This window comes from Spea bombifrons, chromosome 3, assembly GCF_027358695.1.
Source record: "Spea bombifrons isolate aSpeBom1 chromosome 3, aSpeBom1.2.pri, whole genome shotgun sequence".
NCBI classification, from domain to species: domain Eukaryota; kingdom Metazoa; phylum Chordata; class Amphibia; order Anura; family Pelobatidae; genus Spea; species Spea bombifrons.
The window spans coordinates 12,761,550-12,785,633 of record NC_071089.1 but is presented as its reverse complement, the minus strand read 5'-3'; the positions used below and the strand labels follow the sequence as shown (position 1 = coordinate 12,785,633).

The 24,084-nt window shown below is 41.4% G+C and overlaps 1 protein-coding gene across 1 annotated transcript in view; it reads left to right on the top strand.

Moving 5' to 3' along the window:
- Positions 1-24,084, top strand: part of SRBD1 (S1 RNA binding domain 1) — a 75,687-nt gene that overhangs the window by 25,295 nt on the left and 26,308 nt on the right. Inside the window, exons 17-18 of the mRNA XM_053458905.1 lie at positions 303-394; positions 16,864-16,946. Coding sequence (XP_053314880.1) covers positions 303-394; positions 16,864-16,946 — 175 coding nt within the window. The remainder of the gene's footprint in view (positions 1-302; positions 395-16,863; positions 16,947-24,084) is intronic.

The following is a 24,084-nucleotide window of genomic DNA, read 5'->3' as shown; positions in this document are numbered from 1 at the left end:
CTCTCATCACCACTGCCCTCTTTTACCTCTTATTATTTTTCTAGGAAGAAAAGCAGCTTTTTCTGACATTGTAGATAGTCTTATAATGTTTACAATGCCGGCTTCTTCTTTGGGAATTGTTCTTTGTGTTAAAATTATCATTTGTACATTACTATATTATAACGGAGCCTATCATACTATGTTGTTAATGTTATTAAAAAGGCATTTAAGTTATTTTATGCAAAGAAAGGTATGTTTTGGTAAGGAAAAAATGCAGGTTTCCATTGGAAAAATAACATACTGTTTTTCTAATTATTTTGTAGCATCACTAATGAAGCCGGAGCTTCCATTTATAGCGTGAGTCCAGAAGCTTCTAAAGAGATGCCGGATTTAGATCCTAACCTACGGAGTGCAGGTATGTCCTTTTTATTTTATTTTTTTCACCAATATCTATCTTTTTTATACATTTTCTAGCTCGAGGGAAGCAAACTCGTCTCCGGTTCACCAAGGACAATAGAAACAAAGTTACAATTTAATATTTACGTTGCGTTGACCTATATAAATATTTTTTTCTATAAATGTGTTATATGCAGGTGTCAAACAAAGGTTCTTCTGTCTGTATAGAACATGTCATATTGCCAAAGTCTTGCAAAAGGCTTCTGCACACGCATATCTATTTACAACAAAAAGTTTCGGCAAAGCTATTGGCATCTTACTAACTGATAGCAAGTGTGCTGGAATCTACCCCAGCGACTACATTGATGAAGTTTTAAAAATATTTAACTATGTTTATTAGCACAGTTTTGACCAGCGGTTAAGCGTTTTAGCTTTCATAGAATAAGTTTTAAAAAAAAAAAAGAAAAGAAAATCCTCATCTTGTGCTGTTGCGTTCCATCGGTTACAGCGCGCTTTGCATGCCCCGTGGGCATCCGGGACATGTTGGTTCATTCAAGTAGGCTACAGGGTGTTAAACATCGCAGGTAGGAAATCGCAGGCCATAGCTGTCATCGTGCCAAAAAAAATTAAAGGTAGATATATCAGGCAGTGTAATTCCCTGTGACGTTTTTCTCTAGGAGACTAAGTCCACACGATGATTGCATGTGTGGGACATAGGGCTTTAATGTCAGCTTCAGCCAAATTGTTCATCCTTTGTAAAAAGAGCACTATTCCCCTTTGGCTGTTGAAAAGAGTTTATATCTTTAAACAAAGTTTTGTTAACGTTCATACAGCACCAATCACTTCGCACGAATCCAGTTGATTTTGCTAACACTATGGTTTTAAAGCTGTAGGACTATCCAAGCTTCCCACCACCTGTCTCAGAAGGGTCTCCTGGGTGCTCCCCAGTAATTGTAGGGAGTCTTTTATTTTTTATATCGCTCTTTGTTTTTATATATATATAAAGCTGAAGATAACATGGCCTCGGTATATCTCAGGGTTGAGAATCGTGTCGCTGAACATTACTTGCTGACATGATGGAACTTAACTTTTTTGTGCTGTGACCCACTTGCAAGTACCAGGACGTATATATACATTTCAAAGCAATTCCCTTCTGGGGTTTGCTTTGTTTTGAAGCTATAGGGCATTGTATGAACAGGATACGTAGCAAAGGTCATATACCGTTAAAGTGCTTGGGAACTCTGTTCTTTAAACAGTATTCACACTGGGATGCACTCCACCTCAAACTTTTACCTCTTGTAATATACCCCAAGGTTTGTAAGCATGTTCCAGCAGGCTCTTACAAACCTTTTGTTTCTGTGAGTCCAAATGATGTGACTTGCTACTTGTTATGGCATGTTTACCCATTCTACAGAATATGATAGTTCTGTATAAATCAGCAGTTATAACAGTGTGTGAAGTAAGCGAGTGAAAGAGTCCTGTCATGGTGAATGAGATTTATTGGACGGTTCTATTGTGGTGCCGTAGAACTTGGTAACGTGAAGTCCCTTCAGGCAGCTCATCCTCTACTTTTCTGTGTTATTCTCTGCGGCCTCCTTTTAATCAGCGAGGAGCTGCTCTTATCGGGTCCAATGTCAGTGACATCTAACTAATACCTGTGTTTCGGGTTAATGTATCCAAAGATTAACTATAGGTTTTTGTTATGTTCTACTATATATGTACTTGGAGCCGTGTAGATATATGCCCTACGTTAAGGGATGAGAGTGATACTTAAGTGACCTGTAAACACTTGTAAACTAAACGCTGCATCACAAACGCTATTCCTAGTACCGCTAGATGCCCAGTCATTTCCCAGAAATCATTCTTTGATCGTATAAAGATGTGCCTCGTTTATATAAAAGCCACTGTGTAAGATGTATTTGTGTGACTAAACCTTGAGAGGAAAAAATGAAATGATAGATCTCCTCAGGTTTATTTGCGTAACATACTAGTGAGTTCACTTTGTTTAAGTGAAAATGCACCAAAACAGCGATTCTGTCACTTTTACCCAATATCACATTTCACGATTTAGATCATATTTTATGTACTGGGGAAAAAATCCATTTAAATGTATTATTAATTTACCTCATACGGATGTTTCTCGCTTTACGTTGGTGCGATAGCATTGTTTGAAGACTGGGTTTTTGAACTCTTATACTCATATTCAACTTATTTTCTGGTTCATCGGAATATAAATTATTTACCTAAATGTCTGGATGATTATTTCACGCTATTATATTATTTCTTCCTTTGTTTTTAGTGTCCATCTTCAATGGTATAATTGCCACGTCCACAGCTGTTAGCACTATTACATTAATTTATAAATTCTTCTTACAGCTTGGAATTGTTTGATTTTATTATTATTTTTTTAAAAAGCCTGGAGCTATTTTACTTCAAGGAGAGTTGTTGGTCATTTTATTTAATTTAACGTGTTCAAATACCCTCCTTCTTGCCCCCTACCTACATACCACCCTTACAAAGGGTATTGGTGTGTATTAGTCCGTCGGTTCTAGTTTTGTCAGGCCCTTTGAATGTATGGACTGTAAGAAGAAATAAAAGATAAAAATAAAGGCATTCTAAGCCGCTTTCACGAAGGGAGAGCAGTAACCACAGGGGAAGAATAATTCTGAAGATCCTGGGAACAGGAAGTTAAAATGGCTGCTCACATCCACAAAAGGTGTCCAATACATATGCAATGCCTTTATTAATCCGTAATCACCATTGTATAGATTTATTTAAGCTACTGAACTGTAATATTTGTCATGTGTAGGTTGTCGTTTCTGTTTAGTAACTTGTCCTTAGCAACGAATGTGCTAGCGAAAGTTGAGATGTCCGAGAGCAAATTACCTCACCCAACCTTTGTTGAGTCCCCATTGATGGGATCCAGCCGCAAATAGGCCAGAACATGTTAAATAAAAATATCCTAAGGTGTCGGATTGCGTTAAAAATGGCCTTGATCAAGAAAATATATTCCCTTTAGCATGGCAGGCCTCTTGGTTTACCGTAAAGCTCCCAAAACCCACAACTTCAATTTATTTTTGGTAAGGTTTGGGCATTTTCATAAGAAGACAGTAAAGTGGAACTGCCGTATTTCTAGTTTCCCCCAGTCACAGTAACATTCATACAAAATATACATGTCGTATTCTTTTATTTAAAAAATAGCTATATCACTCCATCTTATTTGGTGCCGTGTATAAAAGATGGTGGCATACTTTTATTTTTATGACAGATATTTGTAGGGGTAGCATTACAGAGGAACCACCACCATAAGAGGCAGAAGTGCCATGAAATAAATAGCATTGGGCAGGGAAGGTCTCCCAAAATACAATGAAACCAAGTTTCTGTCAAACACCACATTGAGAAGATTCGTTATGGCAATGCTAATAAAGTCCCTTTCTATATTTTTATTAGTCAGTGTCCAGCTGGGTGATTAAGACTGAGACTTTTATTCTGTTTGTCAGGGCAGCGTGGTGAGGTGTCATGGTGTCTGTCTAGTAGATTGGGCTAAGATAACCACATGGGACAGTCTTGAGTTTTGGGCACGGTCCCGCAGAGTTAATATGAAATTCTAAGTCATGTTTATGGTAACATTTTTATGACATAATTATAGTATTTAAAAAATGGTGGTAGCCCCCTATGAAATAATGCACGTCCAGAACAGGAAGTGAATTGCAACTTCCTGTCTGGATGGAAAGATGATTTTCTGATTTATTTTAAGTTGTAAACATTGTATGCCTTAATTTAGTAAACTAAACTGTCAAATGTATGTGACCTGCACTTTCATGCAACCGCGGCCCCGAACAAAAAAAGGCCAAACAGCCCTGGATCTGTTTAAGGTCCTGACAGCGTAATATCTATCTTTAGATCTTGGCTCTTAGTTAGTCGGGAGCCTGAAGCAGGCGAAGGAGACCGCAGTGTGCGCAGTGCTCAATGTGCCTTTCTGGTTTTGAAGTGATCAGTAAGCTACAGTTTTAAATATCAACAGAATTTCAGTTTAAACATGGTTTATGTGCTTAAAATAGAAGATCCTCCAGTTAGTTTGGGAACCACTGGCAGGTCGGGATTGGTGTTTTCTTTTGGAGTCACTTGGAAGCCAACTCATTTTTTCCACTAATTACATACATGAAGCAAATAAACGTTGTGCTCTTTATTTAGCAGAATTTTCATCACGCTTTCATACAATACCGTCATTATGCTAGCCAGCGTAGATCAAAAGTGCCAAACACGTTGAATATTTGCCCTGGCTGGTTATCAGAAGTATAAACTAACTTGATGCTGGCTTATTTCCGCGTGTGTGTATACGTGTTTGTGTGTGTGTGTATGTGAGTCACGCAAAGGTTTTGGGTCACTTAGAAATTTCCTTGTTTTTGAAAGAAAATCCATTAAAATAACATGAAAAGGATCAGAAATCCAGCGCAGACGGTGTTAATGTTGTAAATGATTATTGTAGCTGGAAAAAGGCTGATTTTTAATGGAATATCTTCATAGGGGTAGAGAGTCCCTTTATCACTCCCATCACTCCTGTGTTCCAGTGGCACATTGTGTTAACTAATCCAAGTTATGGAGGCTTATTGATCGCTCGAAAACCCTTTTGCAATTATGTTACAACTGGAAATGCCCTTGTTTCCCATGAAAACAGCTAAGTGACCCCAATGTTTTGAACGGTAGTGTATATTAGTTTTTATTTTTATTTTTTTGCATTGATATAAAAAATTTGGCATCCAGTGTTGTTAAAATGCTAATGTTCAAAGATTTTACATTTATGGGTTATGTTGGAATGTTAAAGTGAGTGACCCAATTATATTTTTTTGTATTTCCAGAAAAAAAGACCACAGTATTTGATTTCTATTTTGTTTGACATTTGTATTCTGTGACTTTTGTTTTTATTTACTGATTGTATGTGGATCCTGTAGTCTTAAATGCATCTGTATATTATATATATATATATTTTTTTTTCTTTCCATTATGGTTATATTTCCTGGCACATTTTGCCATTCAAGGTCATTCTACAGATATTTATCCCCATTTTTCTTCACCTTAAGTTCATATTAAACCGCTAGTAAATTTACCCTCAATTCCACCTTGTGTTTTAAATGTAACTTGTCGGCTCTGAAGTGCCAAGTAAAAAAAATTATATATGTTTATCAGCGCTTCAGGAATTTTGAAATGTTCATGCAATAAAGTATTTCGAGGTATACCGAAATATCCCTAGATAGGGCCATACACGTGTAAATGTCATATGTAAAGAAGCTTTTGGACGAAGGACCATGCAAATGTAAAAGTCATGTAAGTATTGGAAACTGTAAGCACTGGCTGTGTTTGTTAGACTTTAACTATTCTTTGGATTGGCCACAAATTATTATTTTTATTATTTATTTATATAGCACCAACAATTTACGCAGCACTTCTTACAATATTGCTCCAAATTTTTTTTGTTTGGCTCCTGGAAGCCAACCAAATTTAGCGGCTCCTGCTCATACGTACGTGGTGGCAGCTGGTTTTTTGGTTTGCATTTTGGGAGTTATGTATGAAAAGAGCAAACTCTGAAAAGTAATATTAATATCATAGCAACTAATGGAGTGTTTTGCCAATTGGAACATCTCCCCTAGTTGTTATGGTGACCATTTTTAAACAATTTATACAACAATATTTTGTTTAGCGGAAGGGGTTGCTAGATTTGTTTGGGGGCTTGTGAGTAGTGTTGTGTGCAGGGCGGAATAAAAAAAGAGGGGGCGTAAGAAAAGAGCAAAAACAGGGAAAAGAGAAGAAAAAAAAAAGAATAAATGGATAGAGGGAGGAGGAAGCATGAGAATAAAACAAGAGGTGATCATAAACTGTTGTGTCTATATGTATATGTGTATATATACTGTGTGTGTGTGTGTGTGTGTGTGTGTGTGTGTGTGTGTGTGTGTGTGTGTGTGTGTGTGTATATATATACATACACATCTTACATTTTTTCAAGTCTTTAAACTATTTCTCATTAAAAGACAAAGCAAGCAAACAATCTGCAAATTGCTGTCTTTAGGGAGATTATGCTTTTGTGAATTGGGTATAAAAATGACATTCAAATAGCATTTAATTCAAATGCAGTAATTGAGAAGGAAGCAGGGATCATATGACAGTGTTTTTTGGCCTGTCTCAGAAACCTGTCTTCAAACTGCCACTATTACTGTCTGCTAAATCAACAATAACTTCAGAAATTTCCATCTTACCAAGCGGTGAACTTTGGAACCTTGGAAGGGAGCAAACGCACATTCACATGAGTCCTAAATTAATTCGATTAACCCCTTCGAGACAAAGGCTGATTTTACTTTTTGTACCCTTTGTGACAATGGCCTTTTTAACATTTCTGCGCTGCTTGTGTTTAGCTGTAATTTTCTTCTTTCCCGTTTACTGAACCCACACACATTAGATATTGTTTTTTTCAGGACAAGAAGGGCTTTCTTTAGATGACATTGTTTTAATTGTATCATATTATTTACTATTAAAAAAATTATAAAATATGGTGAAAAATTTAGAAAAAAATGACTGTTTCTAACTTTTAGTTGAAAAATCTTTTACTCATCTATAAAAGGTAATGAAAAAACCTGCTAAATAGATTCTACTATTTGTCCTGAGTTTAGAAATACCCAATGTTTTTATGTTTTTTTGCTTTTTTCTACCCATTATGGGGCAATAAGTACAGGTAGCGTTTTGCTATTTCAAAGCCATTTTTTCCAAATCTGGTAATTCTTCCCCCTTTGTGCCATTTCGGGTATCTTTGAACCCGGCCAATGCAATTTACCCCATCAAGTCATATATTTTTGAAAACTAGACAGCCCAGGGTATTCCAAATGCTAGTATTTTAACTCTTTCCATGCACTTATTCTACCAGCAGCCTATGTCAAACTTTATGGTAGTCATTTTTTTGCATTTGTTTTGTCATACACATTTTACTTCAGGTATGAATTAAAATGTTCTCGTTTATGTCACTATCACAAAACACCCCAATATGTGTTCAGCAACATCTCCTGAGCGCAGCGATACCCCACATGAATGATTTTGCCTGGCTGTTTGGGGGCAAAAGGGCCACATTTGGGGCATGCGCTTTTTTCAATGTTGAACTTTGGCATTTGGGGATCCACTGCCCATGCCCTATTTGGTACATCTTTGAGCCGGGCCATTTCAGTGTGCCCAATAAACCCATATATTTTTGAAAACTAGACACCCCAGGGTATTTCAAATGCTAGTATTTTAACTCTTTCCATGCACCATATCTACCACCAGTCTTTGTCAAGCTTTGTGGTAGTCATTTGTTTGCATTTGGTTTTCCACACACATTTTAATTCAGGTATGAATTAAAATGTTCTCGTATATGTCACTATCACAAAACACCCCAATATGTGTTCAGCAACATCTCCTGAGTACAGCGATACCTCACATGAATGATTTTGCCTGGCTGTTTTGGGGCAAAAGGGCCACATTTGGGGCATGCGCTTTTTTCAATGTTGAACTTTGGCATTTGGGATCCACTGCCCATGCCCTATTTGGTACATCTTTGAGCCAGGCCATTTCAGTGTGCCCAACAAAACCATATATTTTTCAAAACTAGACACCACAGGGTATTTTAAATGCTGGTATTTTAACTCTTTGCATGCACACATTTTACCACCAGCATTTTTTCAAAGTTTGCAGTAATATTTTTGTGTGTGTATTTTTCCCACACACACCTACTTTATGTATGAATTTACAGCTCCTGGTATATGCCGCTGTCACACGACACCCCATAATGTGTTCAGCAACATCTCCTGAGTGCAGTGATACCCCACATGCATGGGTGTGTCATTTTTTGGGGGAACTAAAAGGCCACATTTGGTACGTGTGCATTTTTTTAAATTGGAAATTAGATGTGTGGCCATCCTTCCCCCCGTGTTAATTGGGACGTTGTTGAACCTGGCCCATTCAATTTACCCCATCAAATCATACATTTTTTAAAAGTAGACACCCCACGGGCATTTAATATGCCAGTATTTTAACTCTTTCCATGCGAGAATTGTTTTAAGCTAATATGCTAATTTTAGAACTTGCTCACAAAAATATATTTTTTATATATATATTTTTTTATTATTATTTTTTAAAAAAAATTTTAACATTTTTTTTCAACTTGGAGGTTCCCCTGATAGTGACATCAGTGGGAAATGATTTTTACATTTTACTGTTTTTTTTACTATTTTTTTCTAATTATTATTAATTTTATTTTATTTTTTAATTTATTTTTACTAATCACACTGTGATTAGAAAGCTGGGCTCCATTGACTTGCATGGTGAATGCAGTACCTGTATTCAACCTGCAAGTGGAGCCAAAGTTCTCTAGATGGTCTGGACCATCTAGCGAACTTTTAAACTTTGTGGTTCCTGTTACAGGACGGGGGCCATCTTCCTTGATGGCGAAGATTGCCGGCAGCTGCGGCTGTGACCGCTCTCCGGAGCGGTCACAGCCCATCAAAAGGTTAGTGTTTGGTGTCGCTGGATGCCTCCTGATCGAGGCATTCTAGCGACACCATTTAAGTTTAGGAGGCGATCGTCGATCGCCTCCTAAACGCTTTTAAAACGGGCGTCCGCCGCCATACAAAGTATGGCGGATGTTGACGCCCCGTGGAGGGGCCAGAGATGGCCCCTTCGTGCCGATCGCGGCGTTGCTGAATGCCTCGAGGTCGAGGCATTCAGCAACGCTTTTTGGGTGCAGAAAGCGATAGTAGATCGCTTTCTACACCCGTTTAAAGACGTGCCGGTCCTGGCACGTCAATTGTCGTAAAGCACATGCTTTTCCGTGCCGTGCCAGGACCGGCAATTGTCATTAAGGGGTTAAAGAGTTGGAAGATCTTATTCAAGAAATATTGGCCCCCAAAGCCTGAATTCAAGGTCACACAGATTTAAAAAAAATGGAGAACCACAAATTTTAGATTTTGGTTTAAATTCTGTAATCATTCAGATCCTGATGCATGTATTTTCATAACGTCTCTGGATATGGCATCCATCTATCTGGCGTAGTACTGCAATTTCGGGTCTTCTAGATGGATCTTAACAGAGGGGACTATAGTTGGGCAATGAGGCTAGAACATGGATTTTATCTGTTCTCACAACTTTCTGGAGAATAAAAAAAACGTTGTTGTAACGTACCTGGCTGCCGGTTCCTCCGGGTCCACGGATCTTCCGCCGCCGCGGAAGAGAGGGAGGCCGCCGGCTTCACCGCTGCAGCATCAGCCGCCACGGAAGAGGGGGAGACCCCCCACCTTGCCGCAGCAGCCGCTACCGCCGCGGAGAAGGGGGAGACCCCCGACCTTACCACGACAGCCGCAGCCGCCGCGGAGAAGGGGGAGACCCCCCGCCCTACCACAGCAGCTTCAACCGCCGCGGAGGAGAGGGAGACCTCCCTCCTCCGCAAGACAGCTTCCGCCACCGCGAGGACGGGGAAGGCCCCGCAACTCGACACGGCAGCCGCCGCTGCCTACTGGAACCTGGTCCGGACCTGCCGCGTGTACTCGCGCTTCCGCACGCCACCTAGTGGCGCCAGCCGGTACTACCGGTCCTTTTAGAAACTTGAGATCTCGCCAATCCCAAGATGGCCGCGGACCGGAAGTGACGTAACGGCATTTTGAATTTGTGGCGGGAAAATGCTAAATGATGACTACACTTCCTCTTCCTATTTAAGAGCCTCAGAAACCTTCCAGCCTTGCCTTCTGATGGTTGTACCTATCTTGCATAGTGTCATCTCAGTACGCGTTCCTGTTGTTTTCCCGTTACCGACTCGGCTTGTTCCTGATACTGATTCCTGGCGTTTGACTCTGGCTTCCCTCACGTTTATCCTGACTTCTGGCTTCCTGACCTCGGCTTACCCTGCTACGATCCTGACTTCTGGCTTCCTGACCTCGGCTTGCTCATTGGCTATTCTATACTGGACTCTGGTATTCTGTCTATTGGACTGGCACACGCTGCTCTACCTGATTACAGGTTCTACCATACGCTGTGCGTGACAGAATCAGAAGGCCACCATGAGACCTGCATCGGTAGGACAGCAGAGCTCCACGGAGGATCGTTTGGATGGGATGGATCACCGTCTGGATCAGTTTGCCCAAGCCCTCCAGACGTTATTGCAACGCACCGACCCAGCGCTACAAGGCCCTCCGTCAATTGCGGTCCATCCACCTCCGCCTGCAACTGTTCATTCTGTACCTGCTCATCTACCTCCTCCTCAACGTTACGGTGGTGAGCCTGCAGCATGCCGAGGATTCCTGAATCAATGTGAGATTCATTTTGAACTTTCGCCTTACGCCTTTCCTACTGAACGGGCTAAGGTGGGCTATGTGATTTCCTTGCTCACCGACAAGGCTCTGGCATGGGCCTCTCCACTATGGGAGAGAAATGCTCCTCCAGTTCGGTCCTACTCGGAGTTTGTCTCGACACTGCGCTCAGTATTTGACGTTCCTGGGAGGAGGAGTACGGCATCCGCATCATTGTTCTCCATCCGTCAAGGTTCTCGTTCTCTCCAGGAGTATTCCATTGAATGCCGTACCCTGATGGCAGAGGTCGACTGGACTAACGAGGCACTAGTCGCCGCATTCCTTAATGGACTATCCGAATCCCTGAAGGATGAGATTGCGGCTAGAGACCTTCCTACGGACCTGGACGCGGTGATTCAGTACGTCTCCCAGGTGGATTTGCGTCTTCGCGAAAGACAAACTCAACGAGAAAGACTAAGACGACAGGAGAGGGGAGCGAGGGACACCGTGTGTCAATTTTTTCAAGTTCCGTCCCCATCCACTATGCCTGACTCCGCGGAGGAACCCATGCAGCTGGGGGCAGCTAGACTCACCGAAAAGGAGAAGAGCAGGAGAAGAAGGGAGGGGCTATGCCTGTATTGTGGCCTTTCGGGGCATTTCCTGAAGAACTGTTCAAAGAGGCCGGGAAACGCTCGCACCTAGGTAGGCTGAGGGGACCTACTGTAGGTGTGATTCGACCATCCCCTGAGACCAAAATCACCCGTATGACAGTTCCAGTTCGAATAGTCTGGGCTAGGGGCTCCGTGGATACCGTGGCTTTCCTGGATTCCGGCGCCGCCGGCAACTTTATTGACTCTGAATTTTGTAAACAGTTCCTGGTTCCCACCCTTCCCTTACCCAACCCGTTATCTGTGGAGGCTATCGACGGGAGACCGCTCCTTCAGGAGCACATCACTCTTCACACATCACCTCTTACCCTCTTGGTGGGAGTGGTTCACAGCGAATCAGTACAGTTATTGGTCATCAGCTCTCCCTCTGTGCCGATCATTTTGGGGTATCCATGGTTGCGCAATCACAACCCTACGATTGATTGGTTTACGAACCAGATTACGGCTTGGAGCAGCACTTGTATGGACCACTGCCTCTCACCTATAAAGACTGTTCCTGTGACACTAAGCTCCATTGGAACTTCTTTGCTGCCAGATCAGTATCGTTGTTTCGCGGACGTGTTCAACAAGAAGGAGGCGGAGAAACTACCTCCACATCGTCCGTATGACTGTCCCATCGATCTACTCCCTGGTACCATGCCACCCAGGGGTCGGACCTATCCGCTTTCGGTTCCAGAGACTAAAGCCATGGAGGAATATATTGAGGAGAATCTTCGTCGGGGATTTATTCGCCGCTCCACATCACCCGCTGGAGCGGGGTTTTTCTTTGTGAAAAAGAAGAATGGGGAGCTTCGTCCCTGCATCGATTACAGAGGGTTGAACATAATCAACAGACGCAACACGTACCCCATTCCAGTAATCTCCGAGCTATTTGACAGACTGCGCGGAGCGAAAATCTACACCAAGCTGGATCTGCGGGGTGCCTACAACCTTGTTCGAATTCGCGAGGACGATGAATGGAAGACGGCATTTAACACACGATCAGGACATTATGAGTATACGGTTATGCCGTTCGGGCTATGCAATGCCCCAGCTGTCTTCCAGGAGTTCATTAACGATTGCCTCAGGGATTTTCTGCAACAGTTCGTCGTAGTATACCTAGACGATATCTTGATCTACTCCTCAGAACTTTCCACCCATCGCACACAAGTGGCTCAAGTATTAGACCGTTTACGACAACACGGGCTCTACGCCAAGCTGGAGAAGTGCGAGTTCGAGGTTTGCAAGGTGCTATTCCTAGGATACGTCATTACCCCGGAAGGGTTTGAGATGGATCCTGCTAAAGTACGTGCTATCAGAGACTGGCCGCAACCTGTGCTCCGACATCCGGATCCCCGACTACCTTTTGTCCTGGAGGTAGATGCATCGGAGACTGGGGTAGGGGCTATTCTCTCTCAACGAGCCTCTTACAGTGGGCCACTACACCCGTGTGGTTACTTTTCTAGAAGATTTTCTCCTGCGGAGAGAAACTATGATATCGGCAACAAGGAACTTTTGGCTGTCATTTTGGCCTTAGAGGAATGGCGACATCTTCTGGAGGGTGTACAGGTTCCAACCTTGATCCTGACGGACCATAAGAACTTACAATATATAGAGTCCGCGAAATGTCTGAACCCTCGACAAGCCAGGTGGTCTCTGTTCCTGTCCCGGTTTCCCTTCGTTTTGACCTACCGTCCGGGGTCCAAGAATGCCAAAGCCGACGCTCTCTCGCGGATGCACACCTGTCCTGATGAGGAGAATCACGAACCCGAGAATATCGTACCAGCAACCAAGGTCTTAGCTGCCACCCACCTTACCTGTCTTACTCCTCTCGTGGATCATATTGCCAGATTGCAGTCACAAGCTCCGGGATCTCTACCTACGGGCAAGCTGTTCGTGCCGGTTCGTTTCAGGTCTCGAGTTCTCCGTTTATCCCATGGCTCCAGAACGGCAGGACACCCGGGGGTTGCACGCACAAGGGATCTCGTTTCCAGAACTTTTTGGTGGCCAGGTTGGGCCAAGGACGTTGTTTCGTTTGTCCGATCCTGTACCAAGTGCGCAGCTAACAAGTCCTCCAGGAGAGCGCCCGCCGGGATGCTCCACCCTCTGCCACTCCCCCCAGCACCATGGACACACATTGCGATGGATTTCATTGTCGACTTACCGAACTCCAGAGGGCATACAGTCATACTCATGGTGGTGGATCGTTTTTCCAAGATGGCTCACATGATTCCATTGAAGAAATTACCTTCTGCTGCTACATTGGCTGATGTCTTTATACGCGAGATCGTCCGGCTCCATGGACTACCTACCGAGATTGTTTCCGACCGAGGCTCACAGTTCATAGCACGCTTCTGGCGTGAATTCACCAAAGCCTTGGGCATTACTCTGGCCTTCTCGTCCGCGTATCATCCCCAATCTAACGGGGCAGCTGAAAGGGCTAACCAGCATCTGGAGCAGTATCTACGCCTGTTCATTAACAATCACCAGGACAACTGGGTGGATCTACTACCCTTTGCTGAATTTGCCCGTAACAACTCCGTAGAGGAATCTACAGGGGTATCCTCGTTCTACTGCCTATACGGTTTACATCCTCAGCCTTTCCCTGGGGCATTTCCCGTCTCTACGGTTCCGGCCTTACAAGAAAGGCTGGTTGCCATCCGGGCTACTTGGTCGTCTGTACAGGAGACACTACGACTCGCGGGCAGGCGACAAGAACGTCAAGCAAATAAGAAACGTTCTCACGCCCCTGCTTATTTGCCTGGAGAGAGGGTTTGGTTATCCACCAGATATCTCAAGCTAAGGGTACCATCCATGAAGTTGGCTCCACGTTTCATTGGTCCCTTTCCTGTAATTCGCCGGGTCAATCCGGTAGCCTATGAACTTTTGTTACCTCGAACCCTTCGGATTCCTCGAGTTTTCCACGTCTCCCTTCTGAAACCTCTGATATGCAATCGCTTTACTACCATAAGACCACCACCGGTGGGCACTTCTGCAACAGATTCCCTTCGGCGTTGTCCTCAGATGATTCTGGCTACTCGCAGGCAGCAGGGGAGTGTGCAGTATTTGATTCACTGGAGAGGTCTTGGTCCGGAGAGTCGCTCCTGGGTTCCCGCTGCTCGTCTCAACGCTCCCCGTCTGGTATGTGCCTTCCTCGCTAGGAGACGTGTGGGTCTTGCCAGGGGTCGCCCGGTGGTCGCCCCTTCAAGGGGGGGTACTGTAACGTACCTGGCTGCCGGTTCCTCCGGGTCCACGGATCTTCCGCCGCCGCGGAAGAGAGGGAGGCCGCCGGCTTCACCGCTGCAGCATCAGCCGCCACGGAAGAGGGGGAGACCCCCCACCTTGCCGCAGCAGCCGCTACCGCCGCGGAGAAGGGGGAGACCCCCGACCTTACCACGACAGCCGCAGCCGCCGCGGAGAAGGGGGAGACCCCCCGCCCTACCACAGCAGCTTCAACCGCCGCGGAGGAGAGGGAGACCTCCCTCCTCCGCAAGACAGCTTCCGCCACCGCGAGGACGGGGAAGGCCCCGCAACTCGACACGGCAGCCGCCGCTGCCTACTGGAACCTGGTCCGGACCTGCCGCGTGTACTCGCGCTTCCGCACGCCACCTAGTGGCGCCAGCCGGTACTACCGGTCCTTTTAGAAACTTGAGATCTCGCCAATCCCAAGATGGCCGCGGACCGGAAGTGACGTAACGGCATTTTGAATTTGTGGCGGGAAAATGCTAAATGATGACTACACTTCCTCTTCCTATTTAAGAGCCTCAGAAACCTTCCAGCCTTGCCTTCTGATGGTTGTACCTATCTTGCATAGTGTCATCTCAGTACGCGTTCCTGTTGTTTTCCCGTTACCGACTCGGCTTGTTCCTGATACTGATTCCTGGCGTTTGACTCTGGCTTCCCTCACGTTTATCCTGACTTCTGGCTTCCTGACCTCGGCTTACCCTGCTACGATCCTGACTTCTGGCTTCCTGACCTCGGCTTGCTCATTGGCTATTCTATACTGGACTCTGGTATTCTGTCTATTGGACTGGCACACGCTGCTCTACCTGATTACAGGTTCTACCATACGCTGTGCGTGACAGTTGTGACCTGAAAGACATTACAAGTGTATTCCTTTATGACCTCGAAACAAGAGTTGTAATTAAAAATGGCTTTTCATTTTTTTAATTTTTTTTTATTTTTAGCCGGCCCTGTTAGCCTATTTTAAACCATGCCGATCCGACCCTGAAATCCACTCTGTAGGGTTAAAACAGTTTTACATGATTAGGCTGGTCCTGTTTGCAATTCCTGTATCCCTCCCAAACATGCTAATTTACCCTAATCTAAAATCATGTAGCACACACTAAATAACTTAATCTAACATCATCTTACATCTGGTAAAGTTTAGAACAATTCATATGTTCTGCCATGGTTACAGCCCGCTGAAATATTACGAACCGAAGGGTAGTAGGCTACATAATAAAGTTCTTGAAAGTATTCATACAAAAAACACAAAGTGTAATTTTTTTCTGGCTGCCAAAATGACTTGGAAGGTTCTGGTAATACTTATGGGGAGGACTGCAGAGAATAAAGGTGTATTATATACAAAAATCATTATTATTATAAAAATATATATTGGTATAATATACACACTCATACATACTGTACAGAAAAAAAACTATTTTATATATTTCAGATATTTTATGATACATGTACATACAGCAGAAAACTCAAAGTATATGTTATATTATTTCATTTTTTTTATTTTTTAGAAAAATGTTTCGTTATTTGTTAACCTACCCACTAGCGTTCTGTTCTTCTCATGTTAGCTTATTGTATTGTATAAGTCAGTTGGATGCTGACGGAATGTGGATACTCAATCAAGTACAATTTTTATTTTTTTTTCTATCCCCATTAAGTCCACTTTGGAACAGCTACTTGGTTCTTCAAGCTACACATATACATTTCCATCAGGAGAATCAAGACGTCCTCTTGCTTATTGCATTTTATATTTAAAAACACTTTGCAGCAATTGGCTTCAGAAGTAGAACACATCATCTAGTTTCTAGAAAATGACATATCCAGATGTTTCCAAGATGGGCATTATTTAATATCAGAAAAACAGCCACACGTCAATTGTGTTATTTCTAAAGGGGAACTATCTTTTTAAAATATCACTGTAACTGCAATAAGATCTGTCAGCATGGCCAATAAGTTTCCTTGATTAACCTAATCATTACATTGCTTGATCTACTGGGTGTTCTATAATCTAAATTATGGTTAAGACCTCACAGGATCCATATCCACAGTAGAAATATTCTTTGTGATAGCTGCTCGCCATAGATAACTTTTTTTTTTTTTTTTTTTTTTTAACACTTTGGTTGTAATATGACCTTTTTACACTAAAAGCAGGGGTTTCCCAAAACATGTTTTGAAGGAACCCCTTATTACTGGAATTATATTAAGTAGTAGTCTGAATGAGGAAATCACCAGCTCCCTTAATTATACGGCATTGCTTTTCGCATAAAAACCACATTTGTTTTCCCAATTCTGTTTTCCAGTTTCCATAGCAAGACGTGTACAAGATCCATTAGCTGAGCTTGTGAAAATTGAGCCGAAGCATATTGGAGTTGGAATGTACCAGGTAACGTATTGCAGACCATATAACCTTGGTATATATCCATCACAGTCAAGCAGGACTACCACACTTTATAATTAAGCATCACACACTTTTTTTTTAGAAATATTTTAAAGAAATATTTTGTTTTGGGAATTAATAAACATAGGGTGTATATATTTTTTGGTCTTTATAGAAATTGTTTTCCTTCCTTTGTTGTGCTGGTTTCACAAATGGCTTCTGCAAGATTTATTGTCTATAAAAAAAAAATCAGATCAGACCCGGTAATCTGATCTTCAGAGCCTTCTCTCTTTTCACATCATTACAGCCCTGGGATTTCAGCACTTTGTGTGTAGTCCTATTGATCCTGTCTATTAAAGTTATAGACCATAGTTGTTCTTTGTTCTAAACACCCATATTCAAGATCTGGAAGACTTCAATGCATGTCTGCATTTGTTACCGTTTGAGGACTAGGTTAACATTAAGGCGTTAATAGTGGCACTGCTAGTATTCACAGTCGAGCAAAAGGCAAATCATTATAGTAAATCATAGTTTATCCTTTGGTTAAAAGTATGATTGTTTTGCATTACAGAAATGAAAGATAATTTGACATTTAGCCACTAAAAATTGTGTTCAGCCCAAAGGTTTTCAATGATTTTGTTTTGTGTTCTAAAGCTTGACAAAGTTCCAGTAGAACAAAATATTGGCCCCTTACTATTAATAGTAAAGAACTGTACTGACTAACTGAGGTGGTCAGGTGTTGGCATGGCGCAAACCAAGCAACAATTGTCAGCCAGGTACAGATATCTGGATCTGGAAGGAGGGGAGGTATGGTAGCCTGTTTGGCTCCAGTTCCCACTCCTTTTCTTAAATCCTTTACCTCCGCAGGAATTGATATTGTGTACATCGACATTGATGATGCTTCTTTCCTAGACTCAGCTATGACTAGAGCTGGCCATTGCTGCCAAGTTTTCTTGATTACAGGCAGGTTCTGTGCCAAAGCACTTCATTATCATTTGTGCACATGCACTGGCATCTTGCCAGTCCAATTCTCTTGGACACGTCTACTCCTTAAGACAACGTCTTTACGGGCTAGGTTCTTATCCACTGATGAATCTTCTGGCCCCTCTCCTCCTTTTGTCTCCCCTATAGTTGGGGGTTGTACCAAGCATCTGATGTTCACAGAGAGACAGTGCTTTGTGACGTTCCACATTATTTTCTATCTCTGCCCCTTACATTCCTATATGTACATTGCCTGTTTTGTTGTTGGAGCTGGTGATCGTGGCTCCTTTTCATTTGTGTGTCCACTAAGGAAAATGATAAACATCTTGCCTGTGATAAAACTTAACCAGATACTTATTAGAAGAAACTGTGTACTTCATGCTGAAACCGGTTCTCCGCAATCTGTGACATAATTGGTGGAAAATTTGAAAGTTTATCCACCTTGGAGCAGTTCTGGAGTTTTTAGCCATCGGTTTCTCAATCTTTCCCACAATTTCCTTAACTTTCTTCTACCTTTCGTCCTGAGAATTTTTCAGAACCTGAAGAATATAATTTTGAAGGAGACTCCTTTTCAGCTGCTGATGATGGGGATGTTCAAGAGAGTACTTCATTTTCTCCTGTTGAATAAACATTTATTTCTACTGTGAAATTAGTTACGGCAATTAAAGATGAATTAAAGAAATCTGAAGATCAGGACGACCTGCTGTTTAGGGAAGAAATTTCTAGTATTTCCTTTTCACAAAGCCATACAGAATGTCCTTCTGGAAGAATGGAGGCATCCAGCGAGGAATTTTCAGGCTATTGTGTAAGCTTTTTACCTTCGATCCTGTCTGTTTCTCCAATGCAGTGGATAACAAGAAGGAACAGGCATTGGAAAGATTATTTGAGGGCAACAACCTCTGTTATTAAATCTCGTGTGTCTGGGGTTTGTTGTTCTTCCGTGGAGGACAACCCATACGTCAGATGGTTTTTCTTATGAGCTACGTTGACAGGCCGCAGGATCTAAATTTATTGCTGCAGCAGCCGGTTCAAGCTCCGTTTGAGCCTATATCAGATACTCCCCTCAGTATACTTTAAACCAAGATGTCTTTTCTGGTGGCCATGTCTTCTGCATGCCAAGGTGGGCTTCCTGAATTCTTGCTAAAAGTCTAAAAAAGATGGTTTACAGATGTTAGCAAGGTAATTCTTTCGGTTTCTGTCCCCATCCGGCCACATAGACTGAACAAGTTATGTTGTGTGGAAGTCAGATGCTGTGTGCTTTCTTGATTAAGACTAGTGATTTTAGAAAGACTTTTCCCAGAGGACTGTGTCAATATGTATTATTTGACCATTGCTGCCTCCTAGTTGGATAATATTTACACCCTGGAAGGCATGAAGGTGCATTGCATGAGAGCAGATTTACAAAGCCATCACATTTGATCCTCAAACTTTATGCAGACATTATTGTATTGACCTCTTGGTGACATATTTTGGGAGGAAGGTGCTAAATGCTGCACTGTTCCCTTCTTAAGTGGATGCCTTATGTCTTGTGAGTGCTGCCAGGGATGGCATGGAAAGCAAGCATTAACTCTTACCTGAAAACTCTTCCTCCTGCCAATCCCATGGTAGCACCCAGCTACATTCCCTCCCAAATAAATTAGTATTTTTGCATGTTTTTTTTTTATTGTAGTACTGTGTTTTGGGTATTGCGGGGGGGATTTTATAGAGGTCCGGTTTATATTTTCCTAACTACCAGAGAAAGAGCTTTTGTGCCTGCTACCATGAATTAGTAAGGAAAATCCAAATGTCTCCTCTTTTATTGTAATATTAAATTGTACAGATCTAATGCGGCTAGTAGTGCGGATTTATTGAATATACTGAGTATATTCTTAGGGTGTTTGCTTCCAAAGGTTAGCCAACAATCAACAGATAGAAGTTGTTAGAAAATAAAGTAAAGAAGAACAAGAAAAAGAACAATTTGGAAATCACATAATATACAGTATAATAGAGGGACCAACTGTCCAATTAATTTCATGCAGTCTGTGCAATCCTGTGTGGAGGATCTGATTTCCTTACAGTGTAGACATTTGATATTGTGGTGATGCTCCATAATGCTAATTGATTAATGGCTGGACACTTTTATGTAATCTAGCACAGTTGTTAACATATTTATTGTATTCGTACCAGACATTTGTCGTTCTAAATGGCATACTTGTTCGGATTGGTATTAAATCCTCTAACTTAGTATTTAACCTTTCAGAGCTCAGTTTAGTTGATGTTAAATTTAAAAAGAAAATCTACAAAGAGGCAAATACTTGGGTCAGAAATAGTTGCCCAGACTCAACGTCTGTGTGGTTTTAGAAGAGCAGCGGTCAGGCTGGGCTGAGTCATTTTGCACAGATGAACGTGTAATGGTGTAAAGAAATACAGAGTATCAGGCATTAATAAAATAGAATAGCCTATCACCAAATAAAAGAGATTTTGTCTCCTACCTTCTTGAAACCGGCAAAAAAAAACTGGATATAGAGCATTAAAATGGAAGTTTAGCATGACCGTGTGCTATGATATTTAGAGGGAAAAAAATCTAAAAATAGGAGGATTAGTGTTGTTCACAGTTTAGGCAACCTCTGGCCTGTAAACTGTTTAGGACTGCGACTCCCTTCATGCTATAAGCGCTAGTCTTTAAGAGCTTAAATTTAGTGCTTTGCTTGTTTCTTATCACACGTTACATGGGAACACGTCACATACTCTAAAATAGCCATGTGCTGTGAATATGATATTCATAAAGTGTTACGTTTTCCACCATTATTTGTAGTCCTTTTAAACTTGATAAGTGGACCCAAAGCTCCCTTTTATAGGTTAGCTTGTAATGCCGGGAGTTTCTTCCAAACCTCTCTGTGCTGACTGCTTTATGGCAGTGCTTGTGGAGTCCTTGTTAAATGTCTTCTCCACCGACCATTATAAGCCCGTTGACCTGGCCCAGCTGGAGATGATACCTCTTATTGGGCCTGCCTATTTTCTATTATCCTGCCATGTGTACAGAATGATACAATGTAAGCAATCAGTTGTAAATATTGCGGGACACCCTGTACTCTTTGTTCATTTCGTTGCTTCAAATTATATTTTATTTTCATTATTTTATTTACTGGTCTGTGATGGTAGCTCTCAAACATCACATCATACAGCGCGTAGTTAATTAAGCTCGCCTGACTTTGCTTTTGGGTAATATTTGTTATTTCTTTTGTTGATGTTCCATATAAATCGGATAACGTTCTAAACACTTTCTGAAACACTGGATTGCCTATTTTTTAAATACAGGAAATAGTTTGTAAACTGAATAGAAGTGTGTATGTAAAGTATCCATCACTGCATAAAACACCAGGGTGTCCCAAGGATTTACATAAGGGAAAATGTGGCAGGTGTCAATGTCAAAGTGTCAGAGATTACTTTTTTTCTGTTTAGCGTCAAAATCAATGCTCCTCTTCCGTATACTTAGTTGACGAGAACTCTCTTCGTGTAGCTTTAATCTGCATACAGGTGCTTGGAGTCCTCTTTTATGGTTTTCCAGGCTCAGATATTGTCCACTACACATGAACATTAATGAATTAGGATGGATGAAACCGTCATCAATCAGAGTTCAGTTTTCCTGCTGGTTGTGTGTCTGGTGAAATTAAAGTGCCCCGTTGTGTTGCTGGTCAACAAGTTCCCATTGGTATCCATTGAGGTCAACAAGAAGCAACTTGCAGGTTCTCACACATTTTCATTACCTTTTTGTAATTAGAAATAGCCAACTCTAGATTTACAGCTCTAGTGTCCAGCTGTATACAACATACTACATGGATGTAAGGATATACAAGGTGGTAGGAAGAGCGGTCATGAAATATTTGGCGGGGAACAATTTTTTGTTTATCACTTACATCAGATTAAAAATACATTTTAACAAAAGGTGTGGTTTTCTTAAATAAAGTTTTGGATAGTATAAGATATTCAGACAGCATTTGTATGTGTTTAGGGTCTGTTATCTTGGCTCAATCTACTAAACACCCTGACTCCTTATCATAGTGCCAGTGGGAAACAACAGAATGTTTTAATCACCCAGATGTGGACATCCTGTTAATGAAGTCTATGGAGGGAAGGATTTCATTGGACATCAGGAAGTGTCCTCAAGATTGTAAACATGCGAGCAGGGCTCTCTCCACCTTATATATCGGGTTGTCTTCATCTGTCAATTCTCGTCTGGTCTTACCCCTTGAATATATGTATTGTATTAAGCGCTGCGTACATTTTTGGCGCTATATAAATAAAAGGTAATAATAAACATGGCAAATCACCCAAAATATCAGATGACGGACTACAATGTCAGCCTTCAGGTCTGCAGAAAAGGAGGTTTATTGGAACAAAATGAAATAAAACCAAATTTTCATCAATGGTAATCTGCATTACGGTATACAGCGCCGTATTTTATGCTCATGGCACTTCCCCTATAGACAGCTTTTACATCCCACTGGATTTCATAAAATGCGGTAAACGTGTGGGGGTGAAATGCCCACTTAATTTAGAACAAAAAAAAGAATGACTCTCTATATTTGCTGATTTTGGGCTTTTATTTCAGAACACTATGCAATGTACTTTAAATACTGTGTTGTGTTGGCATGTTCAGGCTACACAAAGCCGGTGCCATTAGAAGGATGGAATGTGCTTGTGGTTTGTTGTGCCAAGATGACCGTATGCCAGACATTACAAAACCAACAAGTGTTTGACTTTAAATATTTGGATGAGTGGGTGAGACAATGCACATCAATTCCAGAAACACACATTAAAAATACATAATCATATTTTCTTGGTTCCTGACCTATTTGGAACCCTCTGCAGTTAAGCCACAATCCCTTTCAAGAATCATTTTAAATGATAATTAAATATGATCTGATATTGTTTTAGTTTGATCCCTGAAGATGCCTGTGATCTAAGTTTAAGACATTAAATGACATACAGGTCAGTAATTGATATGCCTGTAACACATTTATTATGATCATTTTAGTGGCAGAAGCCTGAATATACTTTTTATTTTTTTATACATTATTAAATAAATCTTGATTGAAACCCAAGGAGTTATAAAAATACAACTGAACTTCAAGCCCTTAAATGATTACTGAATTATTATAAAATGTTTGGTCACATATGCTTAACTACTGTATAATGTATGTAGAAAATACAGGTTGTTTTTTTTTTTTTTTTTTTGCCTTCTTCAACAAGATTGAACCTGATGGACTTAAGTGTCTTTTTCCAACCTGTGAGAAGCTCCACATAAATTGTTGGTGCTATATACATAAAAGAACATAAAACATGGAAAGTTAATACCATCAGTTTCCATCGCTATATACTTAACACAAAATATTGTAATAAGTACGCACCAATATTGCATCTGATGCGGTTCTCTTCTTGAACTGTAATAAATGGGACGTTTAACCATCTTGCCTACCGCTCTTCTGGGATGGACTGACAATACTGTATACACATCTTCGAATACAGACTCGGTCTTGTCTATCAAGAAAACTCGACGCCCTGCAGAGTTTTACTTTCATTTTCATTCTGGCCACAATGAAGGTTTTTTAGCAAATATAGGAAATATTGTTTTAGAAACGAACATCGTGTTTTATTAGATAATTATTAATATCTGTGACCTTTCTCTCAATCAACTACACAAATATACAATTTCTTGTATGTCAGCCATTGTCTAAGATTTCATCTGCGTGCTGCTTTCCATTACATAGTATGATTTATATGAAATCAATTTAATAGCTACTCCAAGCAGAAATTAAAAGCCACCTAATCCAGACTTACGCTGTTTGCTTTCACAACTGCAAGTCATAAGTAATTAATTTTCCTTGGAAAATTAGTTCTGTTACCATTCCCAGTAGCATCATATGTTGACACAAGGTTATAGATAGTTTAATATTTTTCTTCGGCCTGTTAGCCTCAACTTCGCAAGACCTTAAATCAAAACAAATATACGTTCGCTCAACTGCAAATAATTCGGGCTTATTTCAAATGAATGTTGTCTTTATTTTTGGCCATACAAGATATGGTTCCTAAAATGATGTGAAAACCTTACTGAAAAGTGAACTTCCAACCTACGGGGAAAATTATATTTTTCTCCGGCTGAAAAAGGTTTATAGAGATCTGT